Here is a 24,645-nt window from a genome sequence, read left to right on the forward strand (position 1 = left end):
TGGTGAGTGAGTACATCAGTTAAGAGTGGAAAATGAAAGAAAATGGGTCCAAAAGATGGAACAGAATTGCTTTTCTATATATAATGGAAAATTATCATTGTCTTCTGAATATAATGGCAATTTTTCATGCTCTTCTAAATGTAATGATGAATAATAATGGGTATTTGTAGAAATGGTGTGTTTTCAGAGTATAGATTTTAAATTGATTCTAAATAAAACTGCTATGCTTTAGTTAAGACTTATGAAATGGGACACAGTGAAAATCATTCAGTCAATCCACTGCTCCAAGTCTCTTTGTATTGCAGGGGACACACAGCTTGCACATGATACAATGAACTATGAAATGTAATTAGGAAAGCAGTCACTAATATGGTCATTTACACACCTGAACATGCTTTTTCATGTATACAAGTATAGATCACCATACTTCCTCCACCCACACTCTCATACTTTAGTCAATTTGTGCTCTTAGAAATATATGATAATATTGAAGGTGGAGGAAGCAGACGAGGAGTAATGGGAGAATTTTAATGCTTTAATGTTTCGATCCGCAGGGTCTTGATCACGACCCTGTGGGTCAAAACATTAAAGCATTAAGATTCTCCCATTACTCCTTGTCTGCTTCCTCCACCTTCATTCTTGTTTGTCATAATATAGTCAATATAATATCCTTTACAATAAAACCCATACATTCATATAGTGTTGCCCAGTTAGTACAAAATATATCAACAAAACAAAAATAATTGTCACACCTCAAAATATTTCCAAAAAGTTCTGTTGACTCTGCCAGAGCCTTTGGATGATTTCTTTATCCTACGATAAGTTATGAGCAGGTTGTTCCATTTCCTTTGTACTTGTTCCACTGTGTACACATGCCCAGAAGAAGCTAACTCTTTCTGAATCTCTTGATATACTTCAAATTTGTTGCATGGATTGCTAAGATCTGTTTTCCTAACTCGGATACCTTCAATGAGCATGTGAATAGCCTCGGGTCCAAAACTTGACTTTTCTTTATCTGTAAAAAAAAAGATCAAGAAAAATTATTCATAAAAATGATAATCTATAACATTACACTCAACCTAGTTAACATGTACTTGTAAAAGAGGTGTATATAGAAGCTTCCTCTTACTGTTATATCAGCACTACATACACACTTCCCCACCTTTAAGTTATTTTAGTATTTTATTGCTAAAACTACTATCTCTCTCTCTCCCTCTCTATCTTGAATGAAACTTCCATTAGCTACTTCAATTTTTCTTCTATTGTTCATCCCATTCCAATCACTCTGTTGCCCTGGGTTTCTCTAACCAAACACCCACAACCCTGAGGTTGCTGACAACAATCCTAAGGTTCTACTACAATAATGATTACTGTTCCCTGAAGTTTCACAATCCCACAGTGGCTGGCAATGGTTCTCAGGCATTCTCACAGATCTCTCTAGGAAGAAACTTTGTACTATTGTCTGTATTGTGTTAGTGTTTCTATACCACCAACTCATAGTAGGAGAGAAGGAACCACCAGTTGTCAGTTCTCGTGTGAAAAGATATAGGAAGCATGGCTCAAGTTGAGATATCTTCCAGGTCTGCCTCAAAGTCCAAGTGGTCTAGATGAAGGTTGATAGATTTTGAAAATGAGCAGTAAGAAACTGATTCTCTCCATTGTCCACTTTGCAGGACTGCCACAAACAAGTACCCATCACTGATTTTGGTTCTACTAAAGATCTTCCAGAAAAAATAATATATTTTTGTCAGTGTTGTGAGGCTGTAAGGCAGTGGAGAATCATATGTTCCACATCTTCAGTATGGTGTATCATATGTATTTTCAACACAAATATGTGTTGATAGAGCCCCTGGTGCCCAATGGGTAATGTGACTGATTCTGTGGTTAGAAGGGGGATTAAGGCAGTTAGTGATAAGAGAAAATTGAAAGTAAATGTGGGTAAAAGTAAGGTGATAAGATGTACAAGGGGAGAGGATGGCAACAAATTGGAAGCAAGTCTTAAAGATTAACCAATTTGAAAATTAAAGGTGCTTATTTTTACCAGAGTATGTTTTTAGTACTAATCCAAGTCAATAATAACTAAATAAATTACACAAAAACTCTGAGATGGTTTGAACACATGGAAGGAATGAGTGAAGAAAGATTGGTAAAAAGGTGTGGAAGGCAGAGATGGATAAAGTGAACTTGATGGGACAACTGAGGATGAGATTGATGGATGGGGTGAAAGGGTCTTTAAGCAAAAGGAGAATATCTGTTGAGCAAGGGAGAAGGCAGGAGATAGGGGTGAATGGGGAATGGCTGTGTATTGATGATACTTTGAAGCAAGGCGGGCAGTAGGGAGTGGTTGTGTGTGAATAATAGTTTGACGCAGCCTGGCAGGATTTCTCCCCGTCTTCTTTATTTTCTGCATGAGGGGACGGAGAGGAGGCATCATCAATTAAGTGAAGCAGCCTTCCTGTGGATGTACTGTGTCTTGCTGCATTGCTTCTGACCCAGGGCAATGGGCATGAGATAGGGATGACCCTTCATCCATGAGGAGCTAAGATGTGAGGGAGGAAAGGGTGGGAGTGGAATGGATGGGAATGGAATGGGTGGGTGTGGGTGCATGCCTTTTGACTTGGCTACCAACCTTAGAGGGGGGGAAAAAGCCCTTGGTATATAAATATATATATAGATTAAACTTCTAATCATGAACTCCCTTGTTCAGATCTAGGATGCTGCCTTACAGACTTTGGTTTTGTGGTTGGGGACCATTACCCTAAGTGGATCCACTTCACAACATCTGCACAATGACCTTTTAGTGCCCATTAACCACTTGAACTACCACTGAACCACAGAGATGTCCTGAGTTAAAATCCATTGGATGGATATAAAAATAAGTGCAGGTCATCAAGTTTCATGTGTAATCACTACATATATTTGTACCCTGCTGGGCTTACCTGATGGCTTGTACAGACAAAATACAAATACACACACACATGCAGAATTATGAAAGGGATGGAAGTCCTTGACATAGATGATTTTAAAGTGGGATAAAAAAAATAAAAAAACAAGAGGACATGAAAAGAAACTTAAAAAGGATAGTTACGGAAGAGATCTGAAAAAGAATGGCTTCTCACACAGATTGGTAGATATCTGGAACAAATTGAATGAAGAAACAGTGAGCACAAAAACTATACAAGAATTTAAGATCAAACTGAATACTGAAAGATACAAAAGCAGGTCACTATGAGCATAGCTCTCTTCCCATAAAATACAACTAGGTAAAATATACACACAAAGCCTGTGTAGCATTTTCTTAGCACATGCACTCTCTGTCCTTACACTAAAGTTCTGTGAATCCAACCAGACATGCTGGGTGATGATGGGCCATGTCTGTGTGGCAGATGATAACACAACCTCACCCTAAGGATTTCCCCCAAAGGTTTCCCACCAATATGGAGGCTGTCCCCTATGCAGTATTAGTTTATTGCAGCCACTCACACTGGTGTGGATAACTCTCACCTTGGAGTTGTCACATCACACAATCACAGCCCACAGGATACAATAAGAAACAAACTCTATCAAGCACCCCCCCCCCAACCCAGACATTAAATTGGGAAAAAATTACTTGCGACATAAAAATGACACTAGTATGCCTGTAATAAGGTCATCATGCAGCATTAAACCAGTACATACATATACAAAGGCCTGGATATCCCTTATAAAGAAGGTGGTCAGTCCAGAGCACATTTTTTTCTGCTGAATCTACACAATGAACAGCACAAAAAAGGGGGTGGGGAATCCCTAGTTCCTTCATTCCACTCCATTTAGTCATCTTTTACATGTGGGTGCAAGTGATGGTATTTTTGTCCCTTACCAGTGGGCTTGGCACAAAACACCAAGTGCCCTCAGACACAACCAGACACAGATCATATTATTCTACACAGTTCTACTTTCACACACCCAAGAAAACTCCACAAAATCTCATATGCAAGGCTCCTTGGTCACTAGCAAGCCACGAAAATGGCCCATAAGTCACCCAAAGAAGAAAAGTTGTGTTGTCTGAATATGGCTAGGCTGTGCCAGTGCAAGACAAGATGTTCAGTATTTTTTATGTGCTGGTTGCATCTGTGACTGGTCAAAATGTCCACATGCCAGAATGTCCACAGTGTAGAGTCAAAACGTCCATATGTCCACAGTCAAGATATCTACATGTCCACAGTCAAAACATCCACATGTCCACAGTCAAAATGTCCACAGCCACCAGTCAATGTCCATGCCGTCCACACCATCTCAAGGACATGTGAATGTTACAAATGAATAGATCTACATCTGATACGTCTGATCTGATCAATGGTCACATAAGTAGGCCTAATTGGTGACCAGATCAATAGTGATCTGATCTGAGTTGAATTTTGTTCATAGTTCTTTGATCTTGATGACTAGCTTTTTATTCATACTTCTTTGATATTGGTAACCAGCTTATGAGTTCAATTCAATTTGTTTTAATTTATCTTGATGAACTGACTGCAAGTTGAATTTTGTTTGTACTTCTTGGGTCTTGGTGACCAGCTTGTGAGTTAACTTTAATTTGATTTGTCTTAATCAATTCATCTTGGTGACCTGATTGTGAGATGAATTTTGTTTGTATGTCTTTGGGTGTGCAGTATTATATAAGATGATGCATTCCTACCAGGTATCATTCAACTTCAAGCTAGGCCCACTAGGAAGACCAGCACTCATAACCAAGAATGACACTGCTCCATCAACAACTGAAAAACAATACATGCCAGACCCCCTGATATCTATCCCTCTGAATCCTGTCTCCCCTGAAAGGACAGAGTCCACCTGGCCAGACTATGATATGGTCACCATCCAGCCCTTCTAAGCTACCAGAAGCAGCTGGATGACAGCATTGTAGACAACTGTACAGGATGTAACATTTCACCCCATACTATACAACACATTATGGAAGACTGCATTGTACACAATCATGCATGCCAACAACACAACAAACACTATAAAGGATTTAGGGGGAAAACCCATTCCAGCACTGGCATTCCTCAGGGAGACAGGACTGCTTGGCCAGGCAGTCTAGGGAACAACACCAAGAATGCCAGACCTATGCATTTTTTGCCACCAACCCATGAGAGCATGTCTGGAAAGTTTATTATGCGACAATAGCACTTACAAAATCTGTCACCAGTTCATGGCCCTTCCATATATGCCTGCTGAACATATTCAGCCAATGTTTGATGCCCTTGCAAGGAAAACATTCAATCCTCTGCAAGTGGAGCAGATATCTTCATGCAGTGCACATGAATAACAACTGCGAGGGCTGGCATGGCATGTTGAACCATCATGCCAAGAAGGAGAACTTGTCTTTTTATTTGATGATAATTTTGCTTCATGAACAATCTAAAATGGTAAATTTGACAGTGCAGCTGGTTTCCGAACACAAGCTCAAACAAAGACAGAGGAAAGAATACCAGCAACTATGGGGGCAGCAGTTCACAGTTTGGGACTTGTATATCACTGGGGAGAAGATAACAAAGCAATAATTGCATAAATGTGCTTATCTTGTGGGACTTACTATGGACACTGAGTGAAATTCTCATATGTATATATAGAAATTGTATAAGTGATGTAAAATGGCCTATTAGTTTAAATAAAATCAAGTAACAGCCATGTAAACTGATAAATTAAAGTAACTTGTCATTCAAATAAAATTATTTAAAGTTTAATCTAGGCCTTCTTTCATTTCTAATTCACATACAGCCCTTCACCCAGAATAGATACGGTTTATTCCTGAAATAGACTTTCATCACATCAAGAACATTATTCTAATAAAAAAGACCATAGGCATGACACCCAGGAAGAACAATGGATGTTTTTGCCAGAGCTGTGGACATTTTGACTGTTAACATTCTGATATGTGGACATTTTGACTTGTGGACATTTTGACCTTTGGGCATTTTGACTGGTAATCATTGAATCTGAGGCACTTTGTTTCTGTGACCTGGCTTATTCTATGTTGGTACTGTTTAAGTGCTGGATGGTGACCTCAAAGCAGCCATGCTAGTGTGATTCCTGCCTCTCTTGGAGGAAAATTTTCTACAAGGGTAATGGCTGGAGGAGTCTGATGGAGTAGGGTACTAAGTGGTCAGTTTTGGTTTGTTTTGTGATTTGCACAAAAATGTGTTTTTGTATGAACATGTGTGATACATGTGGTAGATTGTTATGTCTGCGTAGTATGCTGCTGGTGTAGTATTTTTGCTGCATTCAGTTGATTGTACTTGTATTTACCTAGTTGTATTATACAGGAAGGGGAACTATGCTCGTAATGACCCATCTGTGTATATTAGCATCTAGTTTGTTCTTAAATTCTTGTATAGTGTTTCCACACACTATTTTTTCATCTAATTTGTTCCAGACATCTACCACTCTGTGTGATGTAATAGGTGAGTAGGTCTGTGAGCTTGTACAAAACTATGTACCTACTATCATGTGATGTTCTATGGGGAGGATTTTGGTTCATACATGCATATGTACTGAGATGGTTTTGGTTTATCATTTTCAGAGCTTTATTCTGTATAATTTGTAGGGTGTCTATGTTTTCCTGGTTGCTAGAAACCATGCTAGGTAAGTGTAGTCAAGTGTATTTAATTAACTGTAGTAAACAGGAAAGGAGCAATGCTCAAGGAGCGCCATCTTTTACTCTCCAGTTATTATACCTCCTCCTAATTTATTCATAGTTCCTGCTTGAGCATCTCAAGATCTGTTTGTAGGTTGTGATTATTTTCCTTCTGTTGTTCAAAGTTTATGCTTCATAATGATTTCAGTAAGTTTATTTTTTTGTCGATTTTCACTGTCAAGTTTCTGATATGTTAGCTGAAGGTCATGTGAATATCTTAAGTGAAGCCTAGATTATTTTTTTTATCAGGATGGTTTGTCCATTTAATTTCTCAATTAGAAATTTCTTCGATTTATGGTTGTCTGGAGTGAGCAATGTTACAGATGATTTCCTAAGCCAATGTTCTAGTCTAAATATGCTTGAGTGTTTTTCATAAATATTTTGTAGTTGCTATGCTTGGTTAATATCATAGAGTCATCTGCATATGTGGGTGCTTTGGTATCATGTTCTAAATCTGATGTTGGGAGATCATTTGTTACTCACTCACTCACTCCGGTGGTGGTCGGGCCACTTGCTGACCCCTCACCGCTAGCACCAAATGCCTCCAGACTCTACGGTCCTGTGCCACTGTCATCCAATCCTGGACATCTGCTCCAGCCCTTTCCAGGTCCTCCCTCACGTTGTCCATCCATCTTCTGCGTGGTCTTCCTGGGAAACGTCTTCCTCCTACCATCCCATCCATCATCACTCTCATTGGTATTCTTTCTTGTTCCATTCTTGCAATGTGGCCGGCATACTGCAGTCGCCTTGACTTTTATGATATTCATGATATTTATTTGGCCTGATGTTTCCCTTAGTTCTTCATTATGCCGCCTTCTCCATTCTTGATCTAGTTCGTCGAATACTGGGCCCAAAATTTTCCTTAGTACACTGTTCTCAAATACAAAAAGACTTTTTTCCATTTTCTTAGTCAGGCTCCAGGCTTCGCATCCATATAATAGAATGGGTTTTATTATTGTATCATATATTCTTAATTTGGTCTTTGTTGATATGCTCCTTCTTCCCAGTGTATTTTGGAGGCTGTAATAACATCTGTTGGCTGAAGCAATTCTTGGGAGATCATTTGTGAAAAGGTTAATTAATGCAGGTGAGAGTATTTCTCCATGGGGTACTCCATTGTACAGACTTTTAGTCCTAAATATTTTGTTGTACTGGGTTAACATGTATTGCCTACCAGCTAAGAAGTTTGTTAGTTATTTTTTGTCAGTGACATGTTTGTTTCTAGGATCTTCTTTGGGTAGTGCATGTCTAGGAACCTTATCAAATGCCTTGTTTATTTCTATTAACATCAAGACAACTATCTATCTACCAAGAGCTTTTTCCCCTTTATAAGGGAGGTAGCCAAGTTAGAGGCATGTACCTATTCCTACCCATTTCACTCCCTTCCATCCTTCCCATCTCAGCTCCTCATGAATGATGGGTTACCCCTGCATTCGCCAACTGCCCCGGATCAAATGCAATGCAGCAAGACACAGTACATCCACAGCAAGGCCGCTTCACTTAATTGGCAACCCCTCCCTCTCCATCCCCTCATGCAGAAAAAGAGAAGTCGGGGAGAAATCCATTTGAGCTGCATCAAAATATCATTCACACATAAGCATCCCCTATCCCCCAACCCTCCCTTCCGTGCACAACAGTATCATCCATACACAGTCACTCTCCATCCATCCCTATCTCCTACCTGCTCTCTTCCTTCCTCAACAGACATTCCCCTCTTTCTCAATGCCCCCTTCACCCTATCCATCCATCTCATCCTCAGTCATCCCCTCTCATTCCCTCCACCTCTGCCTTCCACACCTCTTTTACTAATCTTTCATTACTCATTCTTTCCATGTGTCCAAATAATCCCAATAATCTTTCATCAGCCCTATCTGTCACCTTGTTTTCCACTCCCACTCTCCTCCTCACCTCGTTTCTCATTCTATCCAACCTAGTAACCCCTACCATACTTCTAAGACATTTAATCTCAAACATACATACATACATACATATACCAAGGCTTTTTCCCCCTTCCAAGGGAGGTAGCCAATTTTTCCTCTCTGCCTCTCTTAAATTCCAAATTTCTGCTCCATTCAACACCATCGGCACAATCACTCATAAACACAATCTCCTCTTTGCATCCATCCCCAGTTGCATTTTTTCATAACTTTTTAATCCCCCAAGGCATTTACTTGCTTATCTCAACCTACAATTTACCTCCACCTCCATTCCTCCCTTTCCTGCCACATGCAACCCCAAATGCCTAAAGTTTTCCACTTCCTCCAGCTTCTCTCCTTTTAGACTTCCAACTCACTGCCATCTTTTACCCTTGTACATCTCACCACCTTGTTTCCCCCATTTACTTTCAACTTTTTCCTATTGCATACCTTCCCAAACTCAGTCACTAACTCCCCTAATCCCTCCTATGACCCTGCAGTGTCATCAGCAAAAAATAACTGACTCACCTCCCAGTCCTCTCTATTTTTTTTAACAATCTCCAGTCCCCTGCCCATTGTCCTCGCCTTTACCTCCGCACTACCCTGACCATGTACACAAAGAACAGCCATGGCAACATGACAGAGCCCTGATGCAATCCCACCTTTACCTCAAATCACTCACTCTCTCCATTTCTAATTCTAACACAGGCTCTACTACTCTCATAAAAACTCTTGATTGATCTTAACAGTTTTCCTCCTATCCCATATATCTGCAAAACAGTGCCAATATTTATCTCCAATCATTTCTTACACCCTCCATCTGTCTGCATCTGCTCATCCCATGCATGCTCCAACCTTTCACTTCCCAGCTTCCTATCCAAGCAAACTGGTTACTTGCCCACCGTGTCCTAAAGTAGCTACCCCCAACCAGGTGTACCAATTGTCAAGGCGAGCACTGCTGGCTCAAATTAAAGAGCTCCCCTGGTTCAACCCTAAAGTGCCAGGCTCAGTCCACCTAAGTCAATGCTCACAACTACTTAACTCCTCAGGCATCAGCTAACCATCTAAACTGGTCACCGATCTAGGTTTGGGACCCATCACCTATTTCCCCAGACTTCAACATGCTAGATCCTTCACACAACTTCTACAAAACTGTTGTATACATAATATCCAGAATAGACAGAAATAAAATAGTACAAATTATGATATGCATCATATACATAAACACCTATCTTCCTAATAATATACTGAACGATATCAATAATGTAACATCTTAAGAGTAATAATCCACTAGTATAAAATCCAAATACAGATATAATACAAATGTAGGCTAGTGCCATTACAGACACAAACTGGCGGCAAGATGATACATCACCTTATTTACATATATACAGTTCCTCCTAGGACTAATCGCAAGAGTGCAACTAATAAGGATTTTAAGAGCAATGGTGCTTAATAACATTTTAACAATATTATTCTTATTCTAATCCTATACTAATAATATACACCTTAATATACAGTGTCCTAATAATATTTATCATATTCTAATCCTATATACCTTATACAAATGATATCCTATGCTATCCAGGTGAACACAACTTTGTAGAAAATAATGTTATCATTACACAATTCCATAATCACATAAAATATAATATAATAAACATTATACAACAAAACTAATATTCTTGTACATAAACTAAAAAAAATTCATCATCACTTCAAAATAAACATTCCACTAAAATAAAGAAAAGCACTTCATAGGAACGTAAACATCAATTTTTCACTCGTGGTGGCACTCGCTCATCCAATTCATTCACTTTGCATTGTTTCATTTTGGCTTTATTTGCCATCTTTTCTACACTGTCACTGTCTGTCTTTTTTCCACTTTCCTGGGGATGGTCCAGGTGTTGGGTTGTCCACCAATTCTCATTGCATCATGGGTCCACAAACTCCTTCTCAATGGCTGCATACTCTGCCAGGCTCCACTCCAGGGCATCCAAGATATATATGTAATGTAGATGTTAAAATGGAGGTCTACAACACTCCATTATGATAGATATATCTATGGCCTAACACTAACACTTCTAACTTATCTAATTTCCACTTTGCTTCATAACAGAATGGGCTTTGGATCACTAAATTAGCATAACTAATCCTACCGCTGCCAACAGTGAATAGCCCCTCCTGATAATGAAGATTTTTTCTGCTATGTGGTTACTATATTTTCTATTTAATTTGTTTTTATCTTTATTGTTATTAAATTCAGGTCCATTGATATGGAGATTGTAATCCTACAACTATTCTGACCAGAACATGTTCTACATGACACATATATATATATATATATATATATATATATATATATATATATATATATATATATATATATATATATATATATATATCTGACTGTATAGGTACATATGCATTTTTATTTAAATATGATACAAATTTCTAGCTTTTATTTCTTTTTATATTTATTTTAACACAGAATTTGGGGTGAAACCCAATATTACAGTAATCTTACGATACCATACACATCCAACTACATTCAGTAGGTAGCTGACCAAGAACATAGGTATTAAAATGAGAATGTACAACTTAGGGGTATAAATGAATATAGAAAAAAAATTATTATTCGATTAAACACTGATACGAATTGTTGTTGTGGGTGGTTAGGCTACTTTATGATCCTCTGGCCATGATTTATGAAAAAAAATGACACCTTTGTATGATATTCCTCCCCCCTGGATACCTTTGTATCTCATACCACAAGCCAGTGGGCAACCAGAGGACACAACTGTACTAACTCTTAACCTAATTAGTATGTTTTGTGTTGGGGGAACTTGGCATTCTACATGGCAACCTGTAGGGGCAGCGTCACCCTGCATAATCAAATTAATTCACTCATCACCATTGCACAGAATTTGCCCTTCCCCATCAAAATCCTTCAATAAATACAAATTCATTCACTATGTTTCACTATTTCATAATTCCCCTGAGTGAGAGCACATCTCAGGACTAACCTGTAGGGGCAGTGTCACCATGTGTAATGATCTAGTGATGCTACTTTTGATAGCACAAACCCTCCTTGAATGTTCTCCCATTCCTAACTCCTGAAATTGGTTTTGTCCACCCAACCTCTTATAAGTTCTCCTACCACAGCCAATTTCTCACCTTGGGTGACCTCAATTACCTAGAATCTCTGTTTTATATAATTATCCCACTTTCCCAGTTACTTACTCACAGAATGCAAAATTTTTGCCAATAAAGTCATCCCTCATTATTCGCAGGGGATACGTTCTCAATACCCCCATGAATGGCTAAAACCGCAAATACTCTTTGTGAGAAAAATATTAAAAATCTACAGAATATCACCGCCAAAACTCGCACTCGTGCTTCATTCCAGCCACACTTCTCTACTAACAGTTGAAACATGCTTTAAATGTCTTCCACTTATAATTAATTCACTTCTCATATATCAGCAATTAACAAGTATAATTTAATAACAATAAACTAAGAATAATACAATATGGCCCATAATAGGGCCATTCACTCACCAACTTCATATCTCGTATTTCTTACCCTCCTTCTTCATTGCTAAAATCTAACTTTTAATGCATGGCATTAAAGGAAATACTTCAAAGACAAATATCAACAACAAAACATTTATTAACCAATAAATAATTGCATCACTCCAGCTGACTACTTCACTGCTTCACCACAATAGTCAGTAGTGACGCCTGGCCCGGCGCACGCAGTCGACAGTCAACCGCGGCCAACAATTGGTCGATAGGCCATGCCCACTGCGTCGATGCACTAGCACTCTGAGTGATAGAATTGAACATATGTCTAGTTTTTTGCTATTTTTGGACAAGGTATTGCTGATATTGGGGAAAATTTGGTACTGATCAACAGGAAACTGATGAATGAACACCTATAGAAAAAATAATTATTCTGCAATTATTCACCTTATAATTATTTACCTTGAAGAACACGTGAACTGAGTGGCGGGTCATGCTGCCCATAGCCCATGTGGGCAGCATGGGTCGCGGGATGCATTAGTGGCTTTCCAATGGGTCAAAATTTATATTTCCTTTCATTTGGTTTCTATGCCTTTTTCTTTTTGGCTAACCCCAGTATAGGGGGAAAAAGCCTTTGGTGTATGTATGTATATATATATATATTTATGTATATATATGTATATATATTTATGTGTATGTATATGTATATATATGCATATATATATATATATATATATATATATATATATAAATATATATATATTTTTTTTTTTTTATTTTTTTTTTTTTTCAATTGAAATCCGTGAAGTCAAAACTGCAGATAAAAAACCCGCGAATAACGAGGGATGACTGTAACTTAGTCCTAGCTCAATAATCATGGATCCAGACAACGGAAAATACCCAAAGCCAGGAAGCATCATCAACCACCAACCTGAAAGGTGTGGTAGGGCAGGAAAGGGGAGCTCGTGCATGTGAAAAATCACATACGCCTTATCTAAGGTAAGGGCCCCGAGGGGTTGATATGGCCTATGGTCTACGCATAATTAGATTCATGAAGACCCTGATCCCTGATATGTTCCATAATCTCTAAACCTACACATATATACAATCTCCACATTACAACTTAAGGACTATTGCCAGCCACTGAGGGGCTAAGGGTTTCCAGTCAATGAAACTTAAGGCAACAATTACCATTACTATAACACCTGAAATTTAATAGTACAATCTTACACATATTTTATGACACACATCCATAAAAAGATTGCAAGACCAAAAATGCAACAGCCAATATATCATGGGAGTAAAATGTCCAAATTGTTTAGTATTCAATATAATTTTCATGAAGACAGTATAAATGATTGACATAAATAAAATACTATACCAGTAATAAATCTATTATCAAAACAGATAAGAAAAATATATATTCTCAAACTAGTTAAAACTACAACATTAACAATAAAAATATCACAGTACCGTCACCTGGAACATCACTATTGTGGGAAGATTCCGGAACTATGGAAAAACAGATATACGGAATCACATGTAGAGACCAATTGTAAAATAAATATAATACCAATAATTCATTCAGCACAGCATATGTATTCATTACTTTAAGAAATGCAATAATAGGTAATTTAGAAAAAATAACTTGTGCCAAATTTGCATGCTCATTATATGAAACACTTCGCCAAAGACTGTTTTTACTAATGATTGATTTAATTTGACTGAAGAATGAACTAGGAATCAATGGGGAATCTATATTCAGTAAGACTTCCTTCTGTCCAAAGTATATCCCTCTGAAGTCAGCCACAACCAGATTTATAGTCTTCATGATGGTGAGGATTAAAATATTTAGATAATTTTACATATCAACAAGGTGAAAACTCTTCAAAACAACTTTTTTTTTTATCTGGTGATATCTTCTTAGTATATTAGATATTGAAAAGAATGCATAAGACTTAAATAACACAGTACCTTAGTACCTACACATATCGAGGTCTTTTTTCCGCCTTACAAGGGAGGTAGCTAAAGTCAAAGGGATAAATCCACCCCCACCCACTTCAACACCACATACTCCTCTCCTACCCACCACCCCTCTCTCCCTCTTTTCTTGGCTTCTCTTGGATGAATTGTCATCCCTGCAACTTGTACAATACCCTGGGTCAGAAGCAATGCAGCAAGACACAGTACATCCAGAGTAAGGCTGCTTCATTTAATCAGTGACCCACCCCTCTCCATCCCCTCATGCAGCCCTTTGGGCTGCATCAAAATATCATTCACACATACTCCCTTAACCATCCTCCATCCCCCATCCACTCTCTTCCATGCATCACAGCATCATCCATACACAACTATTCTCCACTCACCCCTATCTTCTGTCTTCTCCCTTCCTTCCTCAACAGACATTCCCCTCTTTCCCAATGCCCCTTTTACCCCATCTATCTCATCCTTGGTCACCCCTCATATTCACTCCCTCTACCTCTGCCTTTCACACCTCTTTTACTAATTTTTCTTCACTCATTCTTTCCATGTGCTCAAACCATCCCAATACTCTTTCATCAAATCTATTTCCCAACTCCCTTTCCACTCCCACTCTCCTCCCCACCTCCTAATTTCTCATACTATCCAGCCTAGTAACCCCTACCATACTTCTCAAGCATTTCATCTCAACACATTTAAACTTTTCTTCTCTTATATTCCATGTTTCTGCCCTATACGGTGCTGTCAGCACAATCACTCCTTCATACAATCTCCTATTTCTCATTACACTTTTTAATCCCCCAAGACATTTCTTTGCTTCTCTCAATCTACACTCTCTCTCCACTCCTCCCTTTCCCACTACATTGCACCCAAGTATCTAAAGATATCTACTTCCTCCAGCCTCTCTACTTTAATATTCACTTCTAATTTGCTGCTATCCTCTCCCCTTGTACATCTCAACACCTTACTTTTACCCACATTTATCTTCAACTTCCTTCTTTCGCACACCTTCCTAGACTCCACCACCAACTTCCTTGATCCCTCTGATCGTGCTACAAATGCAGTGTCATCAGCAAACAACAACTGGCTTATATCCCATTTTTCTCCACTTTCTTTAACCATCTCTAATCCCCAGCCCATTACCCTTGTGTTTACCTCTCGCACCAACATGACACATCACTGGCAAGTCCCACCTTTACCTCAAACCATTCACTCTTTCCATTTCTAATTCTAACACAGGATTTACTACTCTCATAAAAACTCTTGACTGCTCCTAACATTTTCCCTCCTATCCCACATGTCTGCAACACAGTGCCTTCCTGTCTACCGTCTAAAGCCTTTTCCAAAGTCCATAAAGGCCCAAAAACATCCTTACCTTTTCCTAAAGTTTCCTCACATATTTGCCTTACCACAAAAATCTGATCCACACAACACCTACCTATCCTAAACCCAAACTGTTCCTCACTTATTACTGCCTCTGTTCCTCTCCTAATCCTCTCAATCAAAACCCTCCCATAAGCCCTCTCAACTATACTTAACAAACTGATCCCTCTGAAACTACTAAACTCACACTTGTCCCCTTTTCCCTTGTAAAGTAGAACTATACAGGTACTCCAGTCCTCAGGTACTCTACCCTCTTTTAGACAAACATTAAACAACCTGAGGTGTGAAGACAGAATGAGTGGTAGAGTGGTGAGTTTTAACGCCAAGAATCCATTGAAGTTTTATTGCTGACGTTTCGTCCAAACTAGGACTTCTTCAGAGTGTACACAAATAAGACAATGACAACTTATATATTCAAACAGCTCATCCCGTTCCTCCCCAGTCAATGCTGTTGTCATCTTGCTTTCATCTGGCCTCGTGGAGAATTAGGCTGCTTGCTACCCTCACTAACTTGACAAACCCGTCCCGATGATTGGCATTTAAACTTACCACCCTACCACTCATTAAACAACCTCACCAGCCAGTCCACCATCACTGTACCTTCCTTTTCTAGACACTCCACATGACAACCATCTAACCTAGGTGCTTTACCTGCTCACATCATTTTAATAAGTGTTTTCACCTCATTTTTCCTTATTTCTCTTCCATTTTTGTTTTTCATCACAGTCATTTTTTGTGCTTCCAGCTGCAATTACCTTTCCCTCCCTATCATCCTTCATATTTAGCAACTCCCTAAAATATTCTGCCCATCTTCCTCTTACTGCCTTCTCTTTCATTATTATCTCTCCCTCCGTACCTTTTACATTTTCTTCTCTACTTGATTTGCCTCCCCTTCCTCTCTTAATTTCCTTCCAAAACATTTTTATGTTACTTTCAAAATGTTCTGTCATACTCTTATCCCATTTCACATCTGCTCTCCTCTTTGCCTCCTTTATTTTATGCTTTACTTCTCTTCTCTCTGTACCTCTCCTATGATTCTCTTATCCTATTTTGCAACCAATCTGTGAATGCTTGTCTCTTCTCTGCTACAACCTTCTTTGCTTCATTATCCCACCACTCACTACCCTTCTTTCTATTTCCTTCTATCCTCCTTGTTCCACACACCATCTTTCCACACCTTATGACTCCCTTCTTGAAACATCCCCATTCCAAGTTTTACTCTATCCTTCACTCCCTCCCTCTCTTAGCTTCTTCTTGTACTCCTCCTTTTCTTTCTAATTTAAGCAGTTTACTCTAAGCACCTCCCTACCTTCAACCCTTTTCTTTTACCTCCATCTATCCTCCACTCTTAACTTACCTTCCACCAAAAAATTATCTGATATTCCCCCACTCTCTCCCCTTAGAACATGTACATCCAAAACTCTTCCTACTCTTCTCCTGGTTATCACTATATAGTCCATTAAAGACCTATCTACCACCCTTCCATTCACCACCCTCTCCCAAGTGTACTTATGTTTGACTTTCTTCCTCAACATTGTATTTGCTATAATCAACTCTCTAGACACATCTCCACCATCATCTCTCAACTACAAATTTTTCCTGGCACTCCACACTTCCCGACCACTCTGTCTATTGGTTCGTCTCCTACCATAGCATTTAGATCTCCAAATACCATTACATTGGTATTTCTCCCTAAACCCTCTATGTACTTATTTAAATATATCCAAAAAGCCTCCCTTTCCTCTATGCTCTTCTCACTACCAGGCTCATATGTAATTACACCCACATCTCCCTTCCCAATATCACCTTCATCCACATTAACCTTGAAGAAACCTCCTTCCACTCCACCACACATTTACCTATCTCTTCACTTACTAGTATAGCCACCCCTTCTCTCCCTTGTCCTCTCTTCACTCCTGACACCCTCCCAAACTCAAACTCACCCCTCCCTTTCAACTTAGTTTCACTCAATGCCAACACATCTTCTCATAAACAGACTGCCTATCTCTTCCATTTACTCTCATCTGAACCACATTCATGCATATTAAAAGACCCAAACTTGCATGCTACTGGGCAAATTTTAACCCCACAATAACATGCAGCCAATATCCCGCATTGGTTACTGCATAAAATTCCATTAAAGTTATTTGCATGGATTTGGTTCCTGTTATATTGTCGGCTCAACGTATTTTTTTTTCATTTAAAGTAAAAGCATGACATACAGCCATACAAACAATACCACTTCTCTTTGTCACCTTCCATGTTCATGCTATAATGTTCTAGAATTTAAACCAGTTAATCATAAAATCTATTAACCATGAGGAGCCAAGATAAGAGGGAGGGAGGGGGGTGGATGGGATGAAGTACATGGGGATGGAATGAGTGGGAGTGGATTTTATGCCTTTGTTTTTTTGGCTACCTCTCTTGTAAGGGGGAAAAAGCCTTTGGTATATGTATGTAACCCCTTCCATACAATGACGTCTACAGTGGCATCATGAGGCACGAGTGGGTATGTGAGGATGCATGCATTGGCGTCTTGATTATATTTGAGTTGTAGCTGAATGACCCCCATATTCTGTGAACTGGCTTGATAATATTTTCTGTGGTTATTAATATTCAGAGTGAGAGAGATTGAGTAATACAGCTGTAACTTTATATTTTATAATGTGAGTATTGTGAATCATCAAATCATCATACGTCAGGCAGCTGTTAGTGCCTGCAAGAATATGACTCATATTGAAGAGGTTAATGGTGATCACCCAATGATTCTATTACAATTTTTTTTTATATATCAGGATTACAAAATATTAATTTTCAATTATTATAAAAATAAAGCAATAAGCTTTATTTCGATTAGAGAAAACTTTTTGTTCCCTTGAGTTAGTCTCATGTTTAGGCAAGTGGGAAAGAGGAACATTGTACATTCTTCTTTTTCACTATGAATGTGTGCCCCTTGTCTTGGCTACTTATAGGTATGATTTTGGCTTTTATTTACCTGGCAAATGCAAACCACCTGATACCTTGATTATAGACTGATAAGGCAGCAATTAATATCAATGCCAAACAAGGAGAAAAATATCACAAACTTGCCCACAGGTCAAACGAAAATGAAGAGAAAACACAGATGTATGCTATGGATAAATAAATTCAGTAACCATTTCTCAAGTTAAAAAACACTCAACAAGTTGAATCAGAAGCACTGCAACAAACCAACTGCACGATGTTATGACAGCATGTTAGTAAAAAGTAATAATGATAATTATAACAATTGTTGCCTCAAGTTTCACAAGTTAAAAACCTGCAGATCTCTCTCAGAAGAAACTTTGGACTGCTGTCTGTGCTGCGATATTATAAGACTGTTTCTATGTCACTGGCTGAAAGTGGTAGAGGGAGAGCAGTTGCCAGTTGTATGCTTTCCATGTGTGAAAAGATGTAAAAAATATGGATGAAGATGACAGAGATCTTGGGCCCAGTCCAGAGACAGTGTCAGCCCCTCAAGTTTGCACCTCCTGATAAGTGAGAATGTTTTGTTTGGAAATGGGAAGCTTTGCTGACTATCTTTCAGGAGTACTACATACAAGTACCAGTCAATGATCCCAATGAAGAACAAGAAGACCTTAAACATCTGACTGAAAGATATGGAACACCATTCCTCAAAAAAATTGAGAAATGGCTGACAGAAAACAATATCAGCAACCTACCCCTACCCAGAAAAAAAAAATATATATATATATATATATATATATATATATATATATATATATATATATATATATATATACACATATATATATATATATATATATATAAATATATACACATATATATCCTTTGTTACATTGCTTATCTCAAACAACCAGGTCTCCTATTAACATGCTTTATAATTGTAACTCATAGTAACAAGCCCACACGGCACCTACCCATTTTTTTTTATAGTCAGCACCTGCTGCCATCATATAAAACTCAGACAATGGACAAAATAGCAAACAACCAAAACCCATCAGAAACAAGTTTTTTTCTGGATAGCAAAGTCACCATGATCACCCAAAAGACAAATAGAAAGGCAAACTACTACTATTAGCCAGAGATGTAGAGAGCAATCCTGGGCCCACCACAAGACACATATGTCCAACATGCTCCAAACCTTTGAGTTGACAGACAAAGGGCTCAGTTTAGTGCAACTCGTACAAAAACCGAGTGTACCTCACTTGCATAACACTTGCTGACATAAATCAATACACAGACACCTGGACATGTTCTATTTGCCCACCCATAACCTCACTCCCATCATCGCATCCCCAGCCTGCATCCTTGTCCACACCCTCACCCTTGCCATCCCTTTTCCCTCACTGCCCGCTGCCTCAGTGGAAAAAATGCATAACTTCACTACACCACCATGCCTGAACTAAAGCAAATAATTAACTAATATTTCACTTTCCTTTATTTTTCCATGCAAACTTTTTTTTTATAAAAATAAAACTTTCCTGAGATTTCTTTTACCCTGAAAAATTGCACACCACAGGTATGACCAATGAAACCCTATTGTGCAGCTATCGGGTTAATCTATACATGCACAATATACCCACACCCAGCACCTTAGAAATACAAATATCTTCTTACACAGACAACATAAAAAATACATGCAAATACCGTAACACAGACAAAGTTACAGAAGTACTACAACCATAACTTGACACACACCTGGTTCACTACAAATAGACCCAAAATAGCCCCAACCAAATCTACAACCACACTTCTCACCAATTGGACAGTGGAACACAGCAGCTCGACAGCGCAGTGATAGCATTCACAACCACTATTCCAGCAGTCTGTGTTTGAATCCTGCCCAGAGTCAAAATAATTTCAGTATCACTGTGTTGTGAACCAGTACTCCAACTCTCATGGGTGAGGAGTTGGGTGTGTGTGTGTGTGTATGTAAGGTCACAGCATTACCCACAGAGCACACACGACCTCTGAGCTCTCATCCAGGAGGGTAATAGCTGTTGATCACAAATTCAATATGTGATCCAATACCATGGTGAACCACACACCATGGTGAATCACATACTATGCCTCTATATCAACAACTCTCATACCACTCACTCAAACGCCCAAGATTCTTTGTGTAACATACAATACATGCATATCACTCAAACAACACATCACAAATGTAAGGACTAAATGCACGCCTAAACTTAATGTGCTTAACCACTTCAGTACAATGACACCTATGTTGGCATCATAAGGTGCAAGTAGGTACATGAGGATGTTGGCATCAGTGTCTTTATTATGTATATATATATTTTTTTTTGTACAAGAATTACCCCCAGATTCTGTGAATTGGTTTGATCATGTTTTCTGTGTTTATTATTACTCAGAGTAAAAGAGAACAAGTAATACAGCAGCCAATGCTGCGCATGAGAATTTGAGTCATATTGAAGTGGTTACTCAATTGCAGGAACAACATTTGGACAAAACAAAGAAATTATTACTACAGTATACAAACAATGCATCCACTCTGATCAATTATGTGAGCCCTGCATGGGCTCCTAATCTCACTAAGATACACTATACAACATCCTGCAGATCATATAAAATAAAGCCCTAAAGACAGACTCCAAAATACAATGTCTACAGACCATTTACACCATGAAACAAAAGTCTTCAAAGTTAAGGATCACCCTGACACAAGGGGCAAACAAACACTTGCTGGAGCCTCCACAAACACACACCACCCAACACTTGCAAACCTGACATATGAACAAAGATTGGTCGAACTGTAATTGCCAACCCTAGAACAAAGAAGAGAATGAGGGGACCTACTAACCATCTACAGAATTATGGTAGGAAAAGAATGCCTTGATAGAGAGGACTTATTAAAGTGGGACAGAGGAAAAACAAGAGGACATGCAATGAAACTCAAAAAGGATAACTATAGAAGAGACCTGAAAAAAAAAACAGCTTCCCACACAGAGTGATAGATATATGGAACAAATTGGATGAAGAAAGTCTGCAAACACAATACATGAATTTAAGAACAAACTTGATCTTGCGAGATACAAAAATGGGTCACCACGAGCATAGCTCCCCTTCCTGTATAATACAACTAGGTAAATACAACTATGTAAATACAACTAGGTAAATACAACTAAGTAAATACACATGCCAAGAAACACTAAAACAACACCCAACTACTTATATCACACACAAATACCCTCTTCACTTCCTTCACAACCACCAGCCTCCAGAAGCATATTTATAATCTCACTGCTCCATCAACAAACTGAGAAACAATACATTACTGCATGCCAGGATGTGATATACATCCCTCTGAAACCTCTTTCCCCCATAAGGACAGAGTCCACCTGGCCAGACTGCAGTGTGGTTACCATCCAGTCTTTTTAAACTAACAGAAGAGGCTGTATGACTGCATTGCAGATAACTGTCCAGAATGCAACACTTCACCCCATACAACACATTATGGATAACTGCATTGTACAAAATCACACACACCAACAACACAATATCCATTCTATAGAAAACTTGTGAGAAAACCCATTCCAGCCATGGTGTTCTTCAGGGAGACAGAACTGCTCAGCCACACAGTCTACAGAACCACAACAACAACAAATGAGAGCCTTTACCAGGAAGCTAAGTTAAAATAGTGAAAATTTCTATTTCATAGGTTTTCTGACTTGAAGCTTCAAACCCAAACAGAACAAGACTCAATGAGCACATTTTTCAATGCACAGCGTCTGAAAGACACTGCAAAACTGACATGACAAAGCCACATAAAATGAATAAAAAATATGTATGGAAGAAAAGAAGACTTGTATTCAAATTGTCATATAGTTTGTAATCCCAGAGCAATTTTGTACAAAAAATATACATAAATAAACTTGAAAGTAACTAGAACTAAAAGATCTTTTCCTTTCATTCCATTCAAATGCAATTAACTACCAAGAGTAGCAAGAACCACACTAGTATGCTTGCATTTAGGTCACCATCTAGTACTAACATAGGTCTCCTGCAAGAGATCTTCATCAATATATTGATTATCATTAACTGCAAAATGGAGGTGGCTAAGCAGCAGAGAGGGAGAATCCCATGGGAGATGGTCAGGCTATAAAAGATTTCCTTGTTCATTATTTCCTAATGGCCTTTCTCTCAGCAATTTGCCTTTAAAGATGAGGTCATTCTCCTTCAATACCCTTTCTTACATACCTCTACATACAAGATATACATAGGTGGTATTTTAGTGACCCCAAATCCATACCTACCTAGTGTTAAGGAAGATGAAGAAGTGGAGTTATTGGGATAATATAGGTGATGGTGAAGTGGTAGAAGAAAGGATGGATTGTAAAATCAAAAGCAACTCAGCATTGCTCCATGAGTGAATCATAAAAGAAAGGTGCAACTCTGGTCCATAGCAGTGTCACAAATCCCTAAAATAATGACTGCATAAAATTTTGTATTCAGTACTCCAAACATAAACTGAAAGATGACCTTATACATAACAGGAAAAATATATATATACTAAAGAATCACTGGGCCTTGAAGTTGGTGTTGCCGTTCAGTTAAAACACAAGAGAAGCAGAAGACTGCTTGCCCCCACAGGCTCCCACTAGTGGTTCTCTCTACATGTTGTTCCTGTCCGTGTTGCTTTCTACAGTTCATAAAGATGTGTGGCAGTATGTGAGGGCATGTGTGTTGTGTTGTCTATCCTGTAGGTCTTGAAATATATATAATAGAGAGAAAAAACAAGAGATACAGAGGATGGCAAGATGGTTCTTAGTAAAGAGATCTCATAAAGCAAAATTTGGGAATGAATAGGTAAAGGAAACCCAGAAATCATGATCAACACTTGGAAAGAAACCCTAATAACAAGTACACACAACATATCTGCCATGGTTATTAAGGCATGGATAAAAGAAACCCCAAAGAAACACTCTTAAAACCCCTGAAGTAACTGGAACAAAACAAAGAATAGGCTTTATAAATACCTGGAGCTTTATACTGCTTGATGATTTTAACTGTAAAAACAAAGTAGAATATATTAGAAACAATAAAAGAACTGGTGAGCTGAAGAAATGTATTATTAAACTTAATTACTGCCTTCTCCACCAAGATTTTGATGAATTAGCTAAGGTTAGAAGAAACAGATCTCCTTTGCTACAAGATTCGATACTCCCCAGAATAGATAATGAGGTGTCAAATGTAGCAATGAACTCTGCTACAGGTAGTGAATAATCAATCAACTGGTGCCCATGCCTTCTCAGACTACAAATCTTTCAAGACACATCTCCACCATCAATTCTCCACTATGATTTTTATCTGGAACTCCATACTTCCCAATCACTCTGTCTATTGGTTCATTTCCTACCCTAGCATTAAGGTCTCCCAATGCAACTACATTGACATTTCTCCCTAATCCCTCTATGCACTCATTTAAATCTACCCAAAAAGCCTCCCTTTTTTTTCCTCTACGCTTTTCTCACTACCAGGCCCATACACCCTTACAAAAACACATTGTTTTATTTACCTACCAACTAGGTAAATAAAACATATCTCCCTTCCCAGCTTCACCTTCATCCACATCAACCTTGAAGAAACCTCCTTCCACTCCACTACATGCTTACCTATCTCTTCACTTACTAGTATAGCCACCCCTTCTCTCCCTTGTCCCCTCTTCACTCCTGAGAACCTCCCAACTACACTCCCAAACTCACACTCACCCCTCCCTTTCAATTTAGTTTCACTCAAAGCCAACACATCCATCTTTCTTCTCACAAACATACTGCCTATCTCTTCCCTTTTACTCTCATCTGTACCACATCCACACACATTAAAAGACCCAAACCTTAGGGTACTGGTTGGAAAACTCCTAGACCCTCTTATGCCTTTTTTTTTTTTTTCCCGTCCTGTTTTTTGTTGCCTTTTACGATTCAAGTGGGAAGACTTGGTGGCAGCATTCTTTCCCCCCACTCAAAAAAGAAAAAAAAAATCTACTATCCCTGTTCAACTACTTCCTTTAAAAGGTCTGAATGTACAACTGGAAAAACTTTTTCAAAACTCTAAGCAGAGTAAATAAAAGGCATTGCCAACAATTCCCACGAAATATTTTTCCTATTAAACTTGAATTTAGGCAACAAAAACACTAATTTTC

General features: G+C 38.5%; 1 protein-coding gene across 4 annotated transcripts in view; it reads right to left on the minus strand.

Annotated features, from left to right (window-relative positions):
* LOC143035217 (uncharacterized) overlaps nt 1-24,645 on the minus strand; it is a 56,387-nt gene that overhangs the window by 20,696 nt on the left and 11,046 nt on the right. For 2 of the 4 annotated variants that reach the window (XM_076201953.1, XM_076201954.1), the window contains 3 exons: nt 23,483-23,512; nt 13,590-13,628; nt 753-1,015 (listed from right to left, as the gene is read on the minus strand). In XM_076201953.1, the coding sequence (XP_076058068.1) occupies nt 753-1,015; nt 13,590-13,628; nt 23,483-23,512 (332 nt within the window). Of the gene's footprint in view, nt 1-752; nt 1,016-12,269; nt 12,420-13,589; nt 13,629-23,482; nt 23,513-24,645 lie in introns of all 4 variants that reach the window. The other 2 variants (XM_076201957.1, XM_076201956.1) reach the window with 2 other exon arrangements.

This window comes from Oratosquilla oratoria, chromosome 18 (assembly GCF_046742065.1).
Source record: "Oratosquilla oratoria isolate Oo_2021 chromosome 18, ASM4674206v1, whole genome shotgun sequence".
NCBI classification, from domain to species: Eukaryota; Metazoa; Arthropoda; class Malacostraca; order Stomatopoda; family Squillidae; genus Oratosquilla; species Oratosquilla oratoria.